This window comes from Pogoniulus pusillus, chromosome 10 (genome assembly GCF_015220805.1).
Source record: "Pogoniulus pusillus isolate bPogPus1 chromosome 10, bPogPus1.pri, whole genome shotgun sequence".
Taxonomy (NCBI): Eukaryota; Metazoa; Chordata; class Aves; order Piciformes; family Lybiidae; genus Pogoniulus; species Pogoniulus pusillus.
Genome location: NC_087273.1, coordinates 3,408,539 through 3,424,718, shown reverse-complemented (window position 1 = coordinate 3,424,718; position 16,180 = coordinate 3,408,539). Strand labels below are relative to the sequence as shown.

Here is a 16,180-nt window from a genome sequence, read left to right as displayed (position 1 = left end):
AGCTGCCATTTGGAATCAGCTTTATCTATTTCTTCAAGGCAGCACTGAAACAAGCTCCTCAGAGAGGTTATGGAGTCTCCTTCTCTGGAGATTTCCAAAACCCTTCTGAATGCATTCCTGTGTGGCCTGTCCCAGATGATCCTGTTGGCAGGGGAGTTGGACTTGATGACCTCTGGAGGTGCCTCCCAACCCAATCCAATGAACCAGACCATGGCACTAAGTGCCCCAGACAGGCTTGGCTTCAACACCTCCAGGGACAGCGACTCCACCACCTCCCTGGGCAGCCCATTCCAATGCCAATCACTCTCTCTGACAACAACTTCCTCCTAACATCCAGCCTAGACCTCCCCTGACACAACTTCAGACTGCATCCCCATTCTCTTGCTGGTTGCCTGGCAGAAGAGCCCAACCCCACCTGGCTACAGCCTCCCTTCAGGCAGCTGCAGACAGCAATGAGCTCTGCCCTGAGCCTCCTCTGCTGCAGGCTGCACACCCCCAGCTCCCTCAGCCTCTCCTCACAGGGCTGTGCTCCAAGGCCCTCACCACCTTTGTCACCCTTTTACCTGAAAACTTGTTTCAAATCAAATACAACCTCAGTTCCAATGATATTTTCTTAAATGCTGACAAACAATCCTCATTTTAGATCCAAGCCTTATCCTAAATCAGACTGCAACAAAAAAATCACCTTAGAACATTCAGTCTGAATGTCAATGTGTAGGACAAGTGATAATATATATTAAGGTAAGTGGAAAATATATATAAACTGAATGGATATTGCAGGGTGTTTGCCCATAATTGGTTCTACCACAGTAATGGTAGTAACAGGGCACAGGTTCTTAAGAGCAGTGGAAAATTCTGATTTGAATATGGCCTTTATCAGGTAAATAAAAAGCACCCATTCACTCCCAGAGAGAGTTATTGCCTCATCCTGCTTAGTATGTGAAATACTTTTACTGTTCTGCCTGATGTAACAACAATCACTCATTTGTACACATGTTTAATTAAATGCCCAGCTAAAATGGTGTTCTGTGAGACCCAGTGTGCAACACTAGGAAAGTGTGAAGGTCATCTGTTTACACTTGCTTAAGTACAGGTTGTGATGAGACAGTGCCCAGCAAACAAAGAGAGGTCTGAAATGTTCCTTATCCCTTCCTCTACAAAAACCAACAGTAATGAGTCTTATTTTGTACCTGAATCTTTATAGAACTTATGACTCAGTTCCTCTACTTTTGAGCACAAGGCAGCCACTATTCTGCCTGAAGTAACTGCAAGGAGCAGCAGACTCTAAGTTCAGTAAACTACACATTAGAAGCCTGTAAAACTACACAGCTTTTGTAAGTCTTGGATATGAATTTTGATATAAAACTTAGGATCAGCAAAAACTAAGGCTTAAGTCCCACATGAGGTTATTGGATGTTGATTCTAGTACTTAAATGCAGAACTATGCACAGAAACTGAGCAAGCAATCAGATGCCTGAAGAAAACCTTCCCTCACCACACTGTGTTTTGGCCACATCCTGCATGCTGGGGCAAACTCTGGGTGTGCAAAACCCTCTCTGTATGCTGTCAGGTCCACTGGAAGGAAACATACACATGAAATACAGACAGAGACATCTGCCACTGGAATGGGCTGCCCAGGGAGGTGGTGGAGTTGCTGTTCCTGGAGGTGTTGAAGCAAAGCCTGGATGGGGCACTTAGTGCCATGGTCTGGTTGACCAGACAGGGCTGGGTGCTAGGCTGGACTGGCTGAGCTTGGATGTCTCTTCCAACCTGCTTGATTCTATGAAGGCAATGAGGGCAGGCATAGCCTACCAGCCATCTGGGACAGCTGGGGATAATGGTGGGGAAAGACAGCCTCAAGAAGGCAGGAAAACTGGCTTCTGCAAGTTCATAAACCTAGACAGGCTGCATTGGCTGAAATGACAACAGTGTAATTCAAGACTCCTTATCACATCTGTCAATTTGCCGTGAGTTAATTGAAGCTTTGAGCCAGAGTGTGCCAGCTGGGTCTGGACAGGAAACCTGCAGAGAACTCCACAACAAAAGATAGCATCTCCCGAGAGCTGCGCTTGGGTGCACAGCAGGAGCAGAGGTTGGCCAGCCCAAGCCATGCAACACATCCTAAGCAGATTATAGGAAATAAAAGACACATGCCATGAGTTGTTTGGGCAGAAGAATTTCAGCAGTACCTTTTTAACACTTTGTGCCCCTTCCTCCTGGTGAGAAGTTTTGTGAACTGATGCAAAATGCAATGTGCTGTTTTGATAAACCTTAAGTGTATTTCTGTGAATACAAGTGAGTGGGAACAGTTTCTCTTACTCACTTCACCTCAAAGGAATAACTAAAGAAATCCTAATTTCACAGTGTTTGACTCAACACATATATATTGACATGCTTAAGTCCTTGTGAGGTTCAACAAGATCAAGTGCAGGGTCCTGCATATGGGGGGAGGCAATGCCAAGCACAAATCCAGGCTGGGCAGGGAGTGGCTGGAGAGCAGCCCTGAGGAGAGGGACTTGGGGGTGCTGCTGGAGGAGAAGCTCAACATGACCCAGCAGTGTGCACTTGCAGCCCAGAAAGCCAAGCAGAACCTGGGCTGCAGCAGGAGCAGTGTGGCCTGCAGGGCCAGGGAGGTGATTCTCCTCCTCTGCTCTGCTGAGACCCCACCTGGAGTACTGCATCCAGCTCTGGAGCCCCTGGGACAAGAGGATGTGGAGATGCTGGAGTGTGTCCAGAGCAGGGCCAGGAGGATGCTCAGAGGCTGCAGCAGCTCTGCTGTGAGCACAGACTGAAAGAGTTGGGGCTGTGCAGGCTGGAGCAGAGGGGGCTCCCAGGTGACCTTCTTGTGGCCTTCCAGGATCTGAAGGGAGCCTACAAAAAATCTGGGGAGGGACTTTTTAGGCTGTCAGGGAGTGACAGGACTGGGGGGAATGGAGCAAAGCTGGAGGTGGGGAGAGTCAGCCTGGATGTGAGGAGGAAGCTCTTCACCAAGAGAGTGGTGAGAGGCTGGAATGGGTTGCCCAGGGAGGTGGTTAAGGCCCCAGCCCTGGAGGAGTTTAAGGCCAGGCTGGCTGAGGCTGTGTGCAGCCTGATCTAGGATAGGGCGTCCCTGCCTGATGATCTGATTTTCCTCATTACTGTGACTTAAAAACTGTTACTCAACCAAGACACCAAAGCTTCCTTTCATTGAGGAATAGTCCTTCCTCTGAAGAAACATCATGGAAATCTGGAATGAGTTCACAATGCACTCTTGCCTTCTCCTTTACTCTTTTTCAAGTGGGGCAAAAAGTCAAGTAAATTTGCTACCTACTTCCTTTTCCTTTCCTGGTTTTGTATACCTGTGATATTTCTTGTTGACATGGAAAGAGTAGCTAAATCTATGTGAGAAAAATCACTACATACACTCTAAGTTGTGTACTACTTTCCATAACTACAAATCTACATGAAGAGTATTTCTATGAGAGCAAATACTTTTGACCAGGTGGATTAATGAGTGGACTGTAACTCAGTTTCGTAACAGTAGGAACACCTGCATCATCCTTAGATGCAAACTGTTTGCTTCAGACAGGTTTTGCTTGAGGCCTGGGGAGGGACCAAAAAGCTCACAGCAAAACCATGCAGGAGGTGGAACAGGTATTGCTGCAGCAGGCCAGCTGGTTGCTTGCTAATAGCAGCCTGTGTTCACAAGAGTATGATGAAGGAATCCCTAGGCAAGCTTAGACTTTATCAGGGTGTAAAGGGTTTAACCCTCCTGGGGGTGGTCTGAACCTGAGCCCAGGTCCTCCTGACTCCTCCCTAGGGGTGGTCTGAACCTGACCCCAGGTGTAGTGGTACTTTTTGCTCACATGAGCAAGTGTTGTGTAGGGAGCAGGCATCACTTCTCAGTGGTTAGCCCACTTCCACTGCCTCTCTAGACCCCCCTATAAAACCAGAGGAGCTGCCTGTTTCTCTCTCTCTTTGCCCTCCTCACCTGCCTGATAGCACCACCCTTGTTCCTGCTGCTCCTCTTTTTTCCACATGGCCATCCTACTACGTGGTGGACAACCCCTTCCTGAAACTACCTCCATCCATTGCCATCAATCTGGTTGTATAGATATATTTTGTACCTTGTTTCCCTTCCCTGTAGCTTTTTTAACTCCTTTTACCTTAAATACCTGTTATTTATTGTTGAAGTCTTTTCTTTTTACTTCCAAATGGAAGCAAAACTATTCTTTGGGTGTTTTGCCCCTTTCCCCTCTTCCTTTCTTTCCAAAAGGGGGAGAGGGGAAATCATCCTATTAATGTATTGCTCTGTTAGGTATTTGGGTCTCTGGGAAGCTTCAGTCAGACCAACACACAGGGTTTGCTGAAGCTCTGGCAATTACCTGTTGTCCCCCATAATTACTTTTCCTTGACACCAGAAAAAGAGCAGCCTATCTAAAATGAAACCTCTGCTTGCACATGTAAAGCAATGGCAAAAGTGGCTGTGGAAACATTTGTGTGGATGATATATACATTTTAAATGTCCTTGCAACAGCTGTTTGCTAGAGTCTGAGCTTTTCATTTTTCAGTGCCTGAGTGATGCAGGAGCATCTTCCCTGCCATGCCAGTTCAAATTACCTCAAGTTAAGAGCCACAACCACAAATCAACACTGAGGCTGCACCAACCAACTGGCCCATGACTTACTGCTGCCACTGGCAGCAAACACCTCAGCTCAATCTCCCAAGCTAACCAGCCCCTCAGCATAAGGCTGGCTTAAGCTGGTTTTATTTGCACTGAAATCAGGACACTACTCTGTTTTACACTTCAAGACAATACTCAAGGGCTGAGAGGTTCCCAAAAGTACAGACAAACTGAACAATATTTTCAAGGGATATTATCTACTTTTCACATTAGGGAAGTACTTAAGCAGCTTTCAGCTAGGATGCCATGTCCTCGTTGTACAACAAACAAACAAGGTTATTTGCTAGCCCAGCATCTCTACAGCCCAAGAAGCAAGAACTGGATGGAAATCAAAGGGAACACTGACTCCAGCATACCACAGTTAGAAGGCAGCAGCAAAAATGAGCAAGGCACTGAAAATAAAAGATAGGTATGGAAGGAAGTGAGCCAGAGAACGTCTGACAAATAAGTGAAAGAGACAGAAACTCACAAGTTTAGGCAGATAGCAGTAAACAATAAAAACAGCACGGTTTGAGATGGGAAATAATAGAATCAAGAAGGCTGGAAGGGACCTCCAAGCTCAGCCAGTCCAACTTAGCGCCCAGCCCCATCAACCAGACCATGGCACTAAGTGCCCCAGCCAGTCTTCTTTTGAACACCTCCAGGTATGGCAACTCCACCACCTCCCTGGGCAGCCCATTCCAATGCCAATCACTCTCTCTGCCAAGAACTTCCTCCTAACATCCAGCCTAGACCTCTCCTGGCACAGCTTGAGACTCTGTCCCCTTCTTTTGGTGCTGCTTGCCTGGCAGCAGAGCCCAACCCCACCTAGCTACCCTTCAGGTAGTTGCAGACAGCAATGAGCTCTGCCCTGAGCCTCCTCTGCTGCAGGCTGCACACCCCCAGCTCCCTTAGCCTCTCCTCACAGGGCTCTGCTCCAGGCCCCTCACCGGCTTTGGCGCCCTCCTGTGGACACCTTCCACCACCTCAACATGTCCCTTGAACTGAGGGGCCCAGAACTGGACACAGCACCCAAGGGGTGGCCTGAGCAGTGCTGAGCACAGGGGCAGAATAACCTCAAATCCTCTAATGTCAGTAGTGAGGCAACTTCAGCAGTGGGGACACAATATATGAGCAGATATAAAGATATAAAGATTCATTTCAAACCACCTTCTCAAACAGAACTCTGACCACACCAGAGCATTAGCTGGTTTGCTCCCAGTACTTCTCACTCCTCTGTGAGAAAAGTAACAACACAGGGCTGTCCTTGATGTGTCTTGTACCACCACTCAGGAGTCAAGACTATCGTTACAGTGAAAAAAACCCTTGGTACAAAGTCGCTCACCACCTGCTGTTATCTCCCTTCATTACTAGTATCAACTCTTATGTACACATCGGTGAAATTGTCCAAGCTGAAGAGAGAATGGGTCTCTGAACACCACACATTTGCATTTGTAAAGCTTAAAAGCTTATTACTAGCACCTGTTATCTTTACAACGAGGAAAATAATACCACCTGAGAAGACTTAGCTGCTCTGTTTACTGTGGAAGAGGACACAACTGTGGAAGGCAAAAAGTTCAAACACAACATAAATATCACTACGGGTATTACCCCTCCTCCCTCCCCAAAACCACCCCAAAAAAACCCAAACCCAAAGCAAAACACCCCAGCAGAGAATATCAGCCGAGAAAGGTCAGAAAGCAAGCAAAATTACAATGGAATTTCAGCAAGGAGGAGTCACAAGATAACAGGGTGAAAAGGGTGGCAACTGCAGATGGGACAAACACTTCAATTCTATCATCTCTTGGATCTTGGTTTCTTAGACACACCCTGCTTTTACTTCTGTTTCTCCTGCCCCACTCCTAGCAGGACTGCCACTGAGAAAAGGGGCAAGGGTTGTTAAGATAAATAACTATATGGCTGAACAAGAAACGCTATAGGCAGGAGGCTCAGCACTTGATTCTACCCAATATTCCTCTGTGGGATCAAAATCTCTACTGCAGCTTCTACCTGTTGCAGGCACAGTTGATATAAATAAATTAACAGCTACTCTAAGTTCTGTGTTCATCTCCAAAACGACTGCTTGGCTTATGGCAATTCTTCTGCATCTATAAATCCAGATATTTTGCCGAGGTGTATATAGGAAGCACTTGAAGAACCTCTCTCTCACACAGCAAACAAACTGTCACAGAAACCCCACATCTGCAAGACCCAGAGGTACTATTTGCAGACACCTGCTGATACCGTTTTGGGAAACAGCAGGCTTATCTTTCCTCTGTAGGCTCAAACAATCTTCCACACGGCTTTCTGTACATCTATCCAACATATGCCACCTACAGAAGCCATCACAAAGCTATTATGCAACTTCGAAGTTTATAAACAGCTGCTTTTTTTCTGCACGGAACACTGCACTCTGGTACTAGAAGCATACACGTGGAAAAGTGACTGTAGCGAAGGCACCAACACAACCGTGAAACAGATAATGCGACTTTGCCCTCCCTAACGCTCAAAGCCACTCCGCACGGGACAGCCACGCTCATCACCTTTAGCCTTGTTCTTTATATCCCAGGGCAGGGAGCTCCTTAAGGACTTGCATTAACATCTCCTTCAGTTTGGGGTCCCTCTCAACACGTCTGATGGCTCCAAACCCGCGCGTTGTTACCGAGCCTGGAGCTGGGTGCGCACAAGGCACGGCGGCGGGGAAGGGGAGAGACCTGCGCTCGTAGCCTCGCTCCTGACCGAGCCGCCCCCGCCGCGCCCGGCTCCTTCTTTCTCCAACACACCCAGGGGCTCCTGCGAGGCAGCCCGGACCCACGCTAACGTCTCGACGCGGGAGGATAAGCCGCGGAACGTGGGCACCGGCTCCGCGCCCCACGCCGCCAGCGCCGCCGTCACCGCCCCTGCTTCCGCGGGGACCTGCAGCTGCCGGCGGGGACCGGGCGCCCCGACGCCCCATCACCGCTGCCCGCCGTGTCGGCCCCGCTTCCTCCGGTCGTTAGGTGATCATTCTAGGCGGGCGGACCCCGGCTAGCAGGGCGCGGCGGTGCCCGCGGCGGCCCGGTGAGAGGGAGGCAGCAGGTGCTCGTCCGTCGCGCCCCGGCAGCCCTCGCCTCGTCTGGCCCCCGCGGACGCTGCCCGCTCTCACCCTGTGTCCCGGACCACGCCGCGTACCACAGCAGGGGGCAGACGGCACCGAGGCACAGTGCCATCAGCAGCTGCCCGGCCCGCAGCCGCATCTCCCGGCGGGGCGCCCAGCCCTACGCCCGCCGCCGCCTCCGCGCCCGGCCACGGCTCTGCCGCCCGGCCACTGCCACCGCCCGGGCAACCGGCGGCCGGGCGTGTCCGCGCTGAGCCAAGCTTGCCCGCCCCCTGAGCCCCGAGGAGCCGGGGCTGTGTGGCACGCCACGGGCCCCACTCCCCACTAGGGCAGAGCTGCTGTGCGGGGTCCATTCCCGTAGCAGAGCCCTCCCAGGACAGTGGCCCTCGTCAGTCACACAATGCTGAGAGTTGGAAGGCACCCCTGAAGGTCTTCTTGTCTAAGTACCCTGCTAGAGCAAGCTCACCTGGAATAAATCACAGAGGAACAGCTCCAGGTGGGTTTGGAATACCACCAGAGACAAAGATTCCACAACCCCTGGTTAGCCTGTTCCAGTGCTGTGGACGTTTTTGTCTTGTTTAGGCAGAAGCTCCTGTGTTCCAGTTTCTGTCCGTTGCTACTTGTCCCGTCGATAGACACCGCTGAGTAGAGTCTGGCTCCATTCTCCTGATCCTTTAGATATTGATAAATGCTAATGAGAGTCCTTCTCAGTCTCCACCAAGCTAAACAACCCCAGGTCTTTCAGCCTTTCCTCATAAGGTAGATGCTTCAGTCCCCCAGCATCTTAGTGGCTCTCTGCTGGACCTTCTCCAGTAGTTCCTAGTCCTTCTGGAAGTAGGGAACCCAAAACTGGATACACTATACCAGATAAGGTTTCACCAGTTTTCCAGGAGCCAAACTGAAAACCCTCAACTGCAGCAAGTAAAGGCTCTATTTTTACAGTAAAAACTGCCCCACCTCAACACTTATGCAGGTACCATTTAGCCCAAATCATACACCCTTATAGTTAACAGTATTTTATTCAAAGCCAATGGTGTGTTTGCTTGCATATTGTTCCTAAGATTGTATCAGGCAGCTAAGCTGTAGTGTACAACTAATACATGCCTGCAGCACAGTCAGATAAAGAAACAAAGCTATTCAGGTCATCTGTAAAGGAAAAAGTAGGGAAAGCAGATGCAAATCTAACCTGATGATACTCTGATGTACACTGGTAAAGGTATTTACACCGGCCATCGTGCCCTGCTTTGCACACAGGTGCCTTCCCACTGTGGTGGGCACACCTCTTTAGGTCCTCAGCAATCTATAAGCAAACAGAAATATCAGTCACTGTTCAAAATACATCTTCTGTAGCAGAGTTTATAAAGGGAAGGGCCATCATAGTTACCGAGCTTCCCAGAGTCTGGTACAGCTTAAATACAACCACCCGCTGCTTCAGGGGAAAAAAAGGCACTCCTTCTAACACATGATCAAAGGTGGCTTTCACTTTGCACCTTCTCTACTTGCTCACACATCTACCCAACAACTCTCCCTGTTCCACACCTGGGAAAAAAAATCAAGTACACAGTGTCTCATTCTATGTTGCAAAGATCTGGAAGCCTCCAGCACCCACCCCTCCTGCAAGCGCAGGCTGAGGCGGTTGGGATTAAGCCTGCAGAAGGGAAGGTTTTGGAGAGAACTTAGTGCAGCTTTCCAGTAGCTATAAAGGGGAAAGCTGGAGAGAGGCTCTGTAAAAGTGTTTGTAGTGACAGAACAAGGAGTAATAGCTTTAAATCAAAACAGGGTAGATTTAGGGTAGATATTAGGAAGAAATTCTTTACTATGGAAGTGGTGATACACTGGAATGGGTTGCCCTGAGAAGCTGTGGATGCCCAATCCTTAGATGTACTTAAGGTCAGGTTTAATAAGGCTTTGAGCAACCTCATCTATTAGAAAGTGTCCTTGCATATGGTAAGGGGTGGTTGGAACTAGATGATTTTTAAGATCAATTGCAGGCCAAACCATTCTATGATCTAAAGAACAACTTCAGAAATCACACTGGTCAGCTGGTAAAAACAGTAACCTGTTTGCTGTTACCTACTTTCTTATTACTACCATATAGAATTTATTACCTTATTTGTACTATTTTATACAATCTGATTTATAACACTATGCTTTTATTATTAATGCAATATCTCTTCCCCCCTTCCCTCTATTTTTTCACCTAACAACTGCATCTCATACCAAAACCCTAAATCAATTGGAAGAGTATTGCATAAAGCAAACCAAAATCCCACAACACTGGTGCCCAGGCACTGTTAAGAGTCCTCCTGTGCCTGCTGCCCTCAGGTGCCATTCCTCACACCACCAGCAGTGGAACTATGTCCTTTTTGAAAGTTATCTTAGAGTGGCTGCTCTTGCCAGGTTCATGTCACCTTGCTGTGTTTGAATGAGGATATGGATGGGTTTACTTTTCTGCTTACTAATTACTCAGAATTAGCAATGTTATTATTCACTAATAATTCAGGAGGCCATTAGTAAACTCAATCAGTATACCAAGAGAGAACTAAAAATCTGAGTATGGATCCATAAACCACTGTGAAACCTTGAGTTAAGAGCTCTCTATTCCTGATGTATACTTGTTCACTCCAAACATCCCTCTTCCTTATATTTCTGACAGCCTCTGATGTTCTTATTCATTAATCTGAAGTTACAGTTTGAATATGCATTTGTAATTGTTCAAGAGAGATGTTGAGGTACTGGAAGGTGTCCACAGGAGGGCGCCAAAGCTGGTGAGGGGCCTGGAGCAGAGCCCTGTGAGGAGAGGCTGAGGGAGCTGGGGGTGTGCAGCCTGCAGCAGAGGAGGCTCAGGGCAGACCTCATTGTTGTCTACAACTACCTGAAGGGAGGCTGCAGCCAGGTGGGGTTGGTCTCTTCTGCCAGGCAAGCAGCAGCACAACAATGGGACACAGTCACAAGTTGTGGCAGCGGAGGTCTAGGCTGGATGTTAGGAGGAAGTTGTTGGCAGAGAGAGTGATTGGCATTGGAATGGGCTGCCCAGGGAGGTGGTGGAGTTGCCATCTCTGGAGGTGTTGAAGCAAAGCCTGGATGAGGCACTTAGTGCCATGGTCTGATTGATTGGCCAGGGCTGGGTGTTAGGTTGGACTGGATGAGTTTGGAGGTCTCTTCCAGCCCGGTTAATTCTATGATTCTGTGACTGAATCCACTCATGTTACTGCCTTCCCATCACCATTTTTGTTTTCAAGTTAAACTAAAAGCTCACTGCTTTTGAAGAAAGAACAATGTACATTTTGACACATTTGCAGTAAAAGAAGAGGTACAAATCAACATGAAGTGTGTCAAATGTAATGAATAAAAAAGCCTTTTAATCAACTGGCTGGTGTTATAATCTGTAACAAAACCAAACCAACCATGTAAACAATGTGGTCAAGCAGAAGAGCTGCTGAAGATAAGAATAGCAGAAATGTAACATGTGCTTAATTTTAGCTTATTTTCAGAGCCAGTAAGAAAAAAGCTGTTTTAAAAATCACATATTTCCAGAAACTAGCAACAAACCTTTGTACTGTACAGGGAACATCTGTGGAGACTGCCACTGAATGCATTACATGTTATTTATTACAGCTGACTCTAAAGCAGCCACAGTTACTCAGACATGCTGAGCTGTGGTATCATTTACTTAATGCTAACTTCTTAAAATCATAGAATCAGTCAGAGTTGGAAGGGACCACAAGGCTCATCCAGTTCCAATACCCCTGCCATGGGCAGGGACACCTTAGCCTCGATCAGGCTGGCCACAGACTCATCCAGCCTAGCCTTAAACACCTCCAGGTGTTTCAGGATTAAGAACACCTGGTATAAGATGTGCAAGGGTTTTGGAAGGAGGTTGGATGTTTCAGACCAGATTTACATCCCAGCAGCAGACCACCTGCATTTGTGGCAAACTGGTCAGCTTTGAAAACACAGTTGCTGAGAAACCTCTAATACTTACACTCAGCAAGTTGTTCACTGGACTAGTTCCATCAAGGCAGCTTGTCCTTAGGCTCCATAACTGAATTTCTGGCTATGATGATTATGTCACATTTTCCATACTGGTTTCACACATCTGTATGTAAGCAAAAGTGGAGATAAGATTAAACTAAACATTTGACCAAAATATAAGCTCATGAGTGAAACAAGCACTGGATTATTTTGCATGTGGGTTGCAGCTGCGTCCTTCATTTGCAAGGGCAAAGAAACAAAGAGCAACAGGTAATGATCACTCCCATGGAAAGTCTCCTGTCTGATATTGCTGGTTAAAGTCCCCTTTTATTTGCCCTGCTATCTCCTGAGTTAAACAGTAGGTCATTATCTTTCCTTCTACCAAGATCTCTGTGAAAGCAATAATGGAAGCTGAATACTGAACACACACACACACACACACAAATGAACCTAGAATTAGCTACTGCTTTATATTTTTGACTATCCTAAAATAATTTATTAATTAACTGAACATGATGATCCTGCATCTGGGGAGGAATAATAAACTGTACCAGTACAGGCTAGGAGGTGATCTGCTGGAGAGCAGTCCTGCGGAGAGGGACCTGGGGGTCCTGCCGGATACCAAGTTAGCCATGGCACAGCAATGTGCCCTTGTGGCCAAGAAGGCCAAGGGGATCCTGGGGGGCATAAAGAAGAGTGTGTCCAGCAGATTGAGGGAGGCTCTCCTCTCCCTCTACTCTGCTCTGGTGACACCTCATCTTGAATACTGTGCTCAGTTTTGGGCTCCCCAGATGAAGAGGGACAGGGATCTGCTGGAGAGGGTCCAGCAGAGGGCTATGGGGATGATTAGGAGACTGGAGGGCATGGCTGATGAGGAGAGGCTGAGGGACCTGGGGCTGCTTAGTCTGGAGTAAAGACTTAGAGGGGATTTGATAAATGTTTACAAGTATCTGAAGGCTGCCAGGAGCGGGGGGACAGGCTCTGCTCACTGCTCCCTGGGATAGGACAAGGAGCAACGGGTGGAAGTTGCATCAAAAGAGGTTCTGCCTCAACACATGGGGGAACTTCTTTCCTGTAAGGGTCCCAGAGCACTGGCACAGGCTCCCCAGAGAGGTTGTGGAGACTCCTTCTCTGGAGCCTTTCAAGGCCTGTCTGGATGTGTTCCTCTGTGATCTGTATCAGGCAGTATGGTCCTGCCAGATCTCCTTGGGTCCCTTCCAACCCCTAGTATCGTGTAAGCCTGTGATTTAACCACTAACATCTGTGTAAAATCAAACATGCTCACTGCTGGAGCACTCAGCTCCATAAAGAATTCAATGAAGCATTAATGGGAGTGTCTCAACTTGTTTGTTATATGCTTAAAATGATGATCAAGTTTGGAACCTAAGGAGAAATGAATACACCTGAAATTACCAAGTGTGGTGTAATTATTTCCTGCCTCCATATCTTTTTACTCATGAGCTATACAAACTGAAAAACCTGTGAAAAAGGCATACTTTTTTTTTCAGTTAGGTGCAAATGGTTGCAGTTTTTACTTTAAATTACAGATCTAAATAAAGAAAAAGCCATAGGAGGGGAAAAACGGATCAGGTAGATTAAAACTTGCATCTTTTAAACTCTCACATTTCAGAAGTGCTGTAAGACCTTAAAACAGGAGAACAAAAAATTAGGTAGATTAAAACTTACATCTTTTAAACTCTCACATTTCAGAAGTGCTTTAAGACCTTAGAATAGGAGAAAAAAAATATCAGGTAGATTAAAACTTGCATCTTTTAAACTCTCACATTTCAGAAGTGCTTTAAGACCCGAATAAAAAGTGTTCAGGTTTACCTCATGAAGTCTAATTATAGCATAGAGAAGTATGGTGCAACGAATTGGCAACACCTGATACTCTCTCTCTACATGTCAGTCCTGCAGACTGGAGCAGAAATCATCTGCTACATTTATTGTCATGGTAACCTGATGGGAGAGTCACAAACCAAAACAGGCAGCAGAACAAACCCCAAAACTTGTAGTTCTTAACAAAAAAAAAACTTTGGTTCTTAACAATCCTTACAAAAAGGAATTTCTATTTAAATATCAGGAACAAAAAACCCAACACATTGATATGAAGCTATTTAATCCATTAAGAGACACACCAGAAACTCCAGAAGAAGCAGACAAATTAACTTTGGTACAAACCAGCAAAAGTCTCACTGGCTACAAGTGTCTCAGTGTTGTGTGCATAGACCCACACCTTAGAGGTGCGCCTGCTGGATGTTCTAAGTCATTCTGGCAGCTCATGCTCCTGGTAACTATCTCACAGCAATCCCATGTGGGCATAAAGGCTGACAGCAAAGATCCAAAGCCCAATCACTCTCACAGTTCTTCACATTAACAACTCTGCCTTCCCAACATCCACCTGCCACAACACCCTGCTGCTTCATGCTCTGCCAGATCTTCAGGTGGGAGGTGTAGCACAGTGTTTTTTCCCTGGTCTAGATGATTTCCTCAGAGTTGCTGGGTGGCAGCTGCAGCTTACCCAGGATCTGTCACACAGACACACTTCTGACTTCCAGTTTGTCAGTTCTTACACACTGGACAGAACCACCATGCCATCCTGTCACCAAATAAGAATACTTTTTAACAGAGAGAAATATTCTGTAGGTTATTTTCATGCAGTAGCACTCCCAATGCTTTTAAAATCAGATTATTCATGTCAAAAGTTACGCTCTTTGGCTACCTTGGACCAACTTATATGTAGGTAATGTGACAGAACCACTATGCCATCCTGCCACCAAATAATCACAGAAACATAGTAACAAGCAGGTTGGAAGAGACATCGAATCTCACCCAGTCACCAAATAATCACAGAAACACAGAATCAAGCAGGTTGGAAGAGACATCCAAGCTCACCCAGTCACCAAATAATCACAGAAACATAGAATCAAGCAGGTTGGAAGAGACCTCCAAGCTCACCCAGTCCAACCTATCCCCCATCCCTGTCCAATCAACTAGACCATGGCACTGAGTAATTTTCATCCAGTAGCACTCCCAAGGCTTTTAAAATCAGATTATTCACTTCAACAGTTACACTCTTTGACTACCCTGGACCAACTTATATGTAGGTAGTGTGACAGAACCACCATGCCATCCTGTCACCAAATAAGACTCCTTTTCAATAGAGAGAAACACTCTGTAACTTACTTTCATCCAGTAGCACTCCCAACACATTTAAAATCAGATTATTCACTTCAAAAGTTACACTGAATAAAAATTACCTCCTGCTGCCTCTCAATGTGCACCATCTCCCTTCAAAGTTTAAGTGTAGGGATCAGATCTGCAAACAATTGAAGCTCACAGCTCAGTGATTACCCTGCATGAAATTCTGCACCCCTAAATGTATAGAAATCCATAGGGAGGATGCCAAATATATAGGTCAACCCTCTGAAATCCCACGGGGCCACCAGACCTGCTGCGTGGCTTTTGATTCTTGTGTAAAAGGTACTTCCATTTCCTCACGTTCAAAAACCTGTCACAACGTGGTCGAGCAAGTCTGCCAGCTCCCTTCCAACCCTCCAGGCTTTGCAGACAATTTAACAGAACAGGAATTCTTTCTGCTGCCCCGAAGGGAACTGTTCAACTCGTGAAACAACCGTTAATTACAGCATAATGGAAGTACTGGCTGCAACTAGAGGACACTTAGGCTGAACTCAGCAACAGCAAAGCAGGGTCCATGGCAAAGCACCCCTCCTTAGCATCTGAGCCTGAGCCTTCTGATTAGCGTTGCCTTCAGCTATACTCAAAGCAAGCAACAGGTCTTTGAGAGGTTTTGTGAACACTTAAGCACAAGTGATCCCCAACTGTATTTTGTAAGGCATCACAAATTGCGATGGGTTGGGTGTTACCCACCCCCCTCCACTTAAGACCATCATCTTCCTTTTCACAGCCTATAATCTAATTCCTCTCACTAAAATATCCCAGCTAGTTTCAAACTAGCACACAAATGAGTTGGAGGTGTAAACTGTAAGATAGCACACTCTCTGCTGGCTCTGGTGGGAGCTGGGTTGCCTGTATGCCAATTTTTCCCTTAGCAATGGGGTCAGTCCTGAATCATAGAATCAACCAGGTTGGAAGAGACCTCCAAGATCATCCAATCCAACCTAGCACCCAGCCCTAGACCATGGCACTAAGTGCCTCATCCAGGCTTTTCTTGAACACCTCCAGGGATGGTGACTCCACCACTTCCCTGGGCAGCCCATTCCAATGCCAATCACTCTCTCTGACAACAACTTCCTCCTAACATCCAGCCTAGACCTCCCCTGGCACAACTTGACTCTGTGTCTCCTTGTTCTGTTGCTGGTTGCCTGGGACAAGAAACCAACCCCACCTGCCTACAACCTCCCTTCAGGTAGTTGCAGACAGCAATGAGGTCTGCCCTAAGCCTTCTCTTCTCCAGGCTAAACAACCCCAGCTCCCTCAGCCTC

The 16,180-nt window shown here is 47.0% G+C and overlaps 1 protein-coding gene across 1 annotated transcript in view; it reads right to left on the bottom strand.

The window, feature by feature from the left end:
• The window catches only part of MGAT4D (MGAT4 family member D), a 62,054-nt gene that overhangs the window by 24,577 nt on the left and 21,297 nt on the right, over nt 1-16,180 (bottom strand). Inside the window, exons 2-5 of the mRNA XM_064149520.1 lie at nt 13,401-13,438; nt 11,725-11,838; nt 8,926-9,039; nt 7,788-8,411 (exon numbers count right to left, since the gene is read on the bottom strand). Of these exons, the coding sequence (XP_064005590.1) occupies nt 7,788-7,878 (91 nt within the window). The 5' untranslated portion in view covers nt 7,879-8,411; nt 8,926-9,039; nt 11,725-11,838; nt 13,401-13,438. The remainder of the gene's footprint in view (nt 1-7,787; nt 8,412-8,925; nt 9,040-11,724; nt 11,839-13,400; nt 13,439-16,180) is intronic.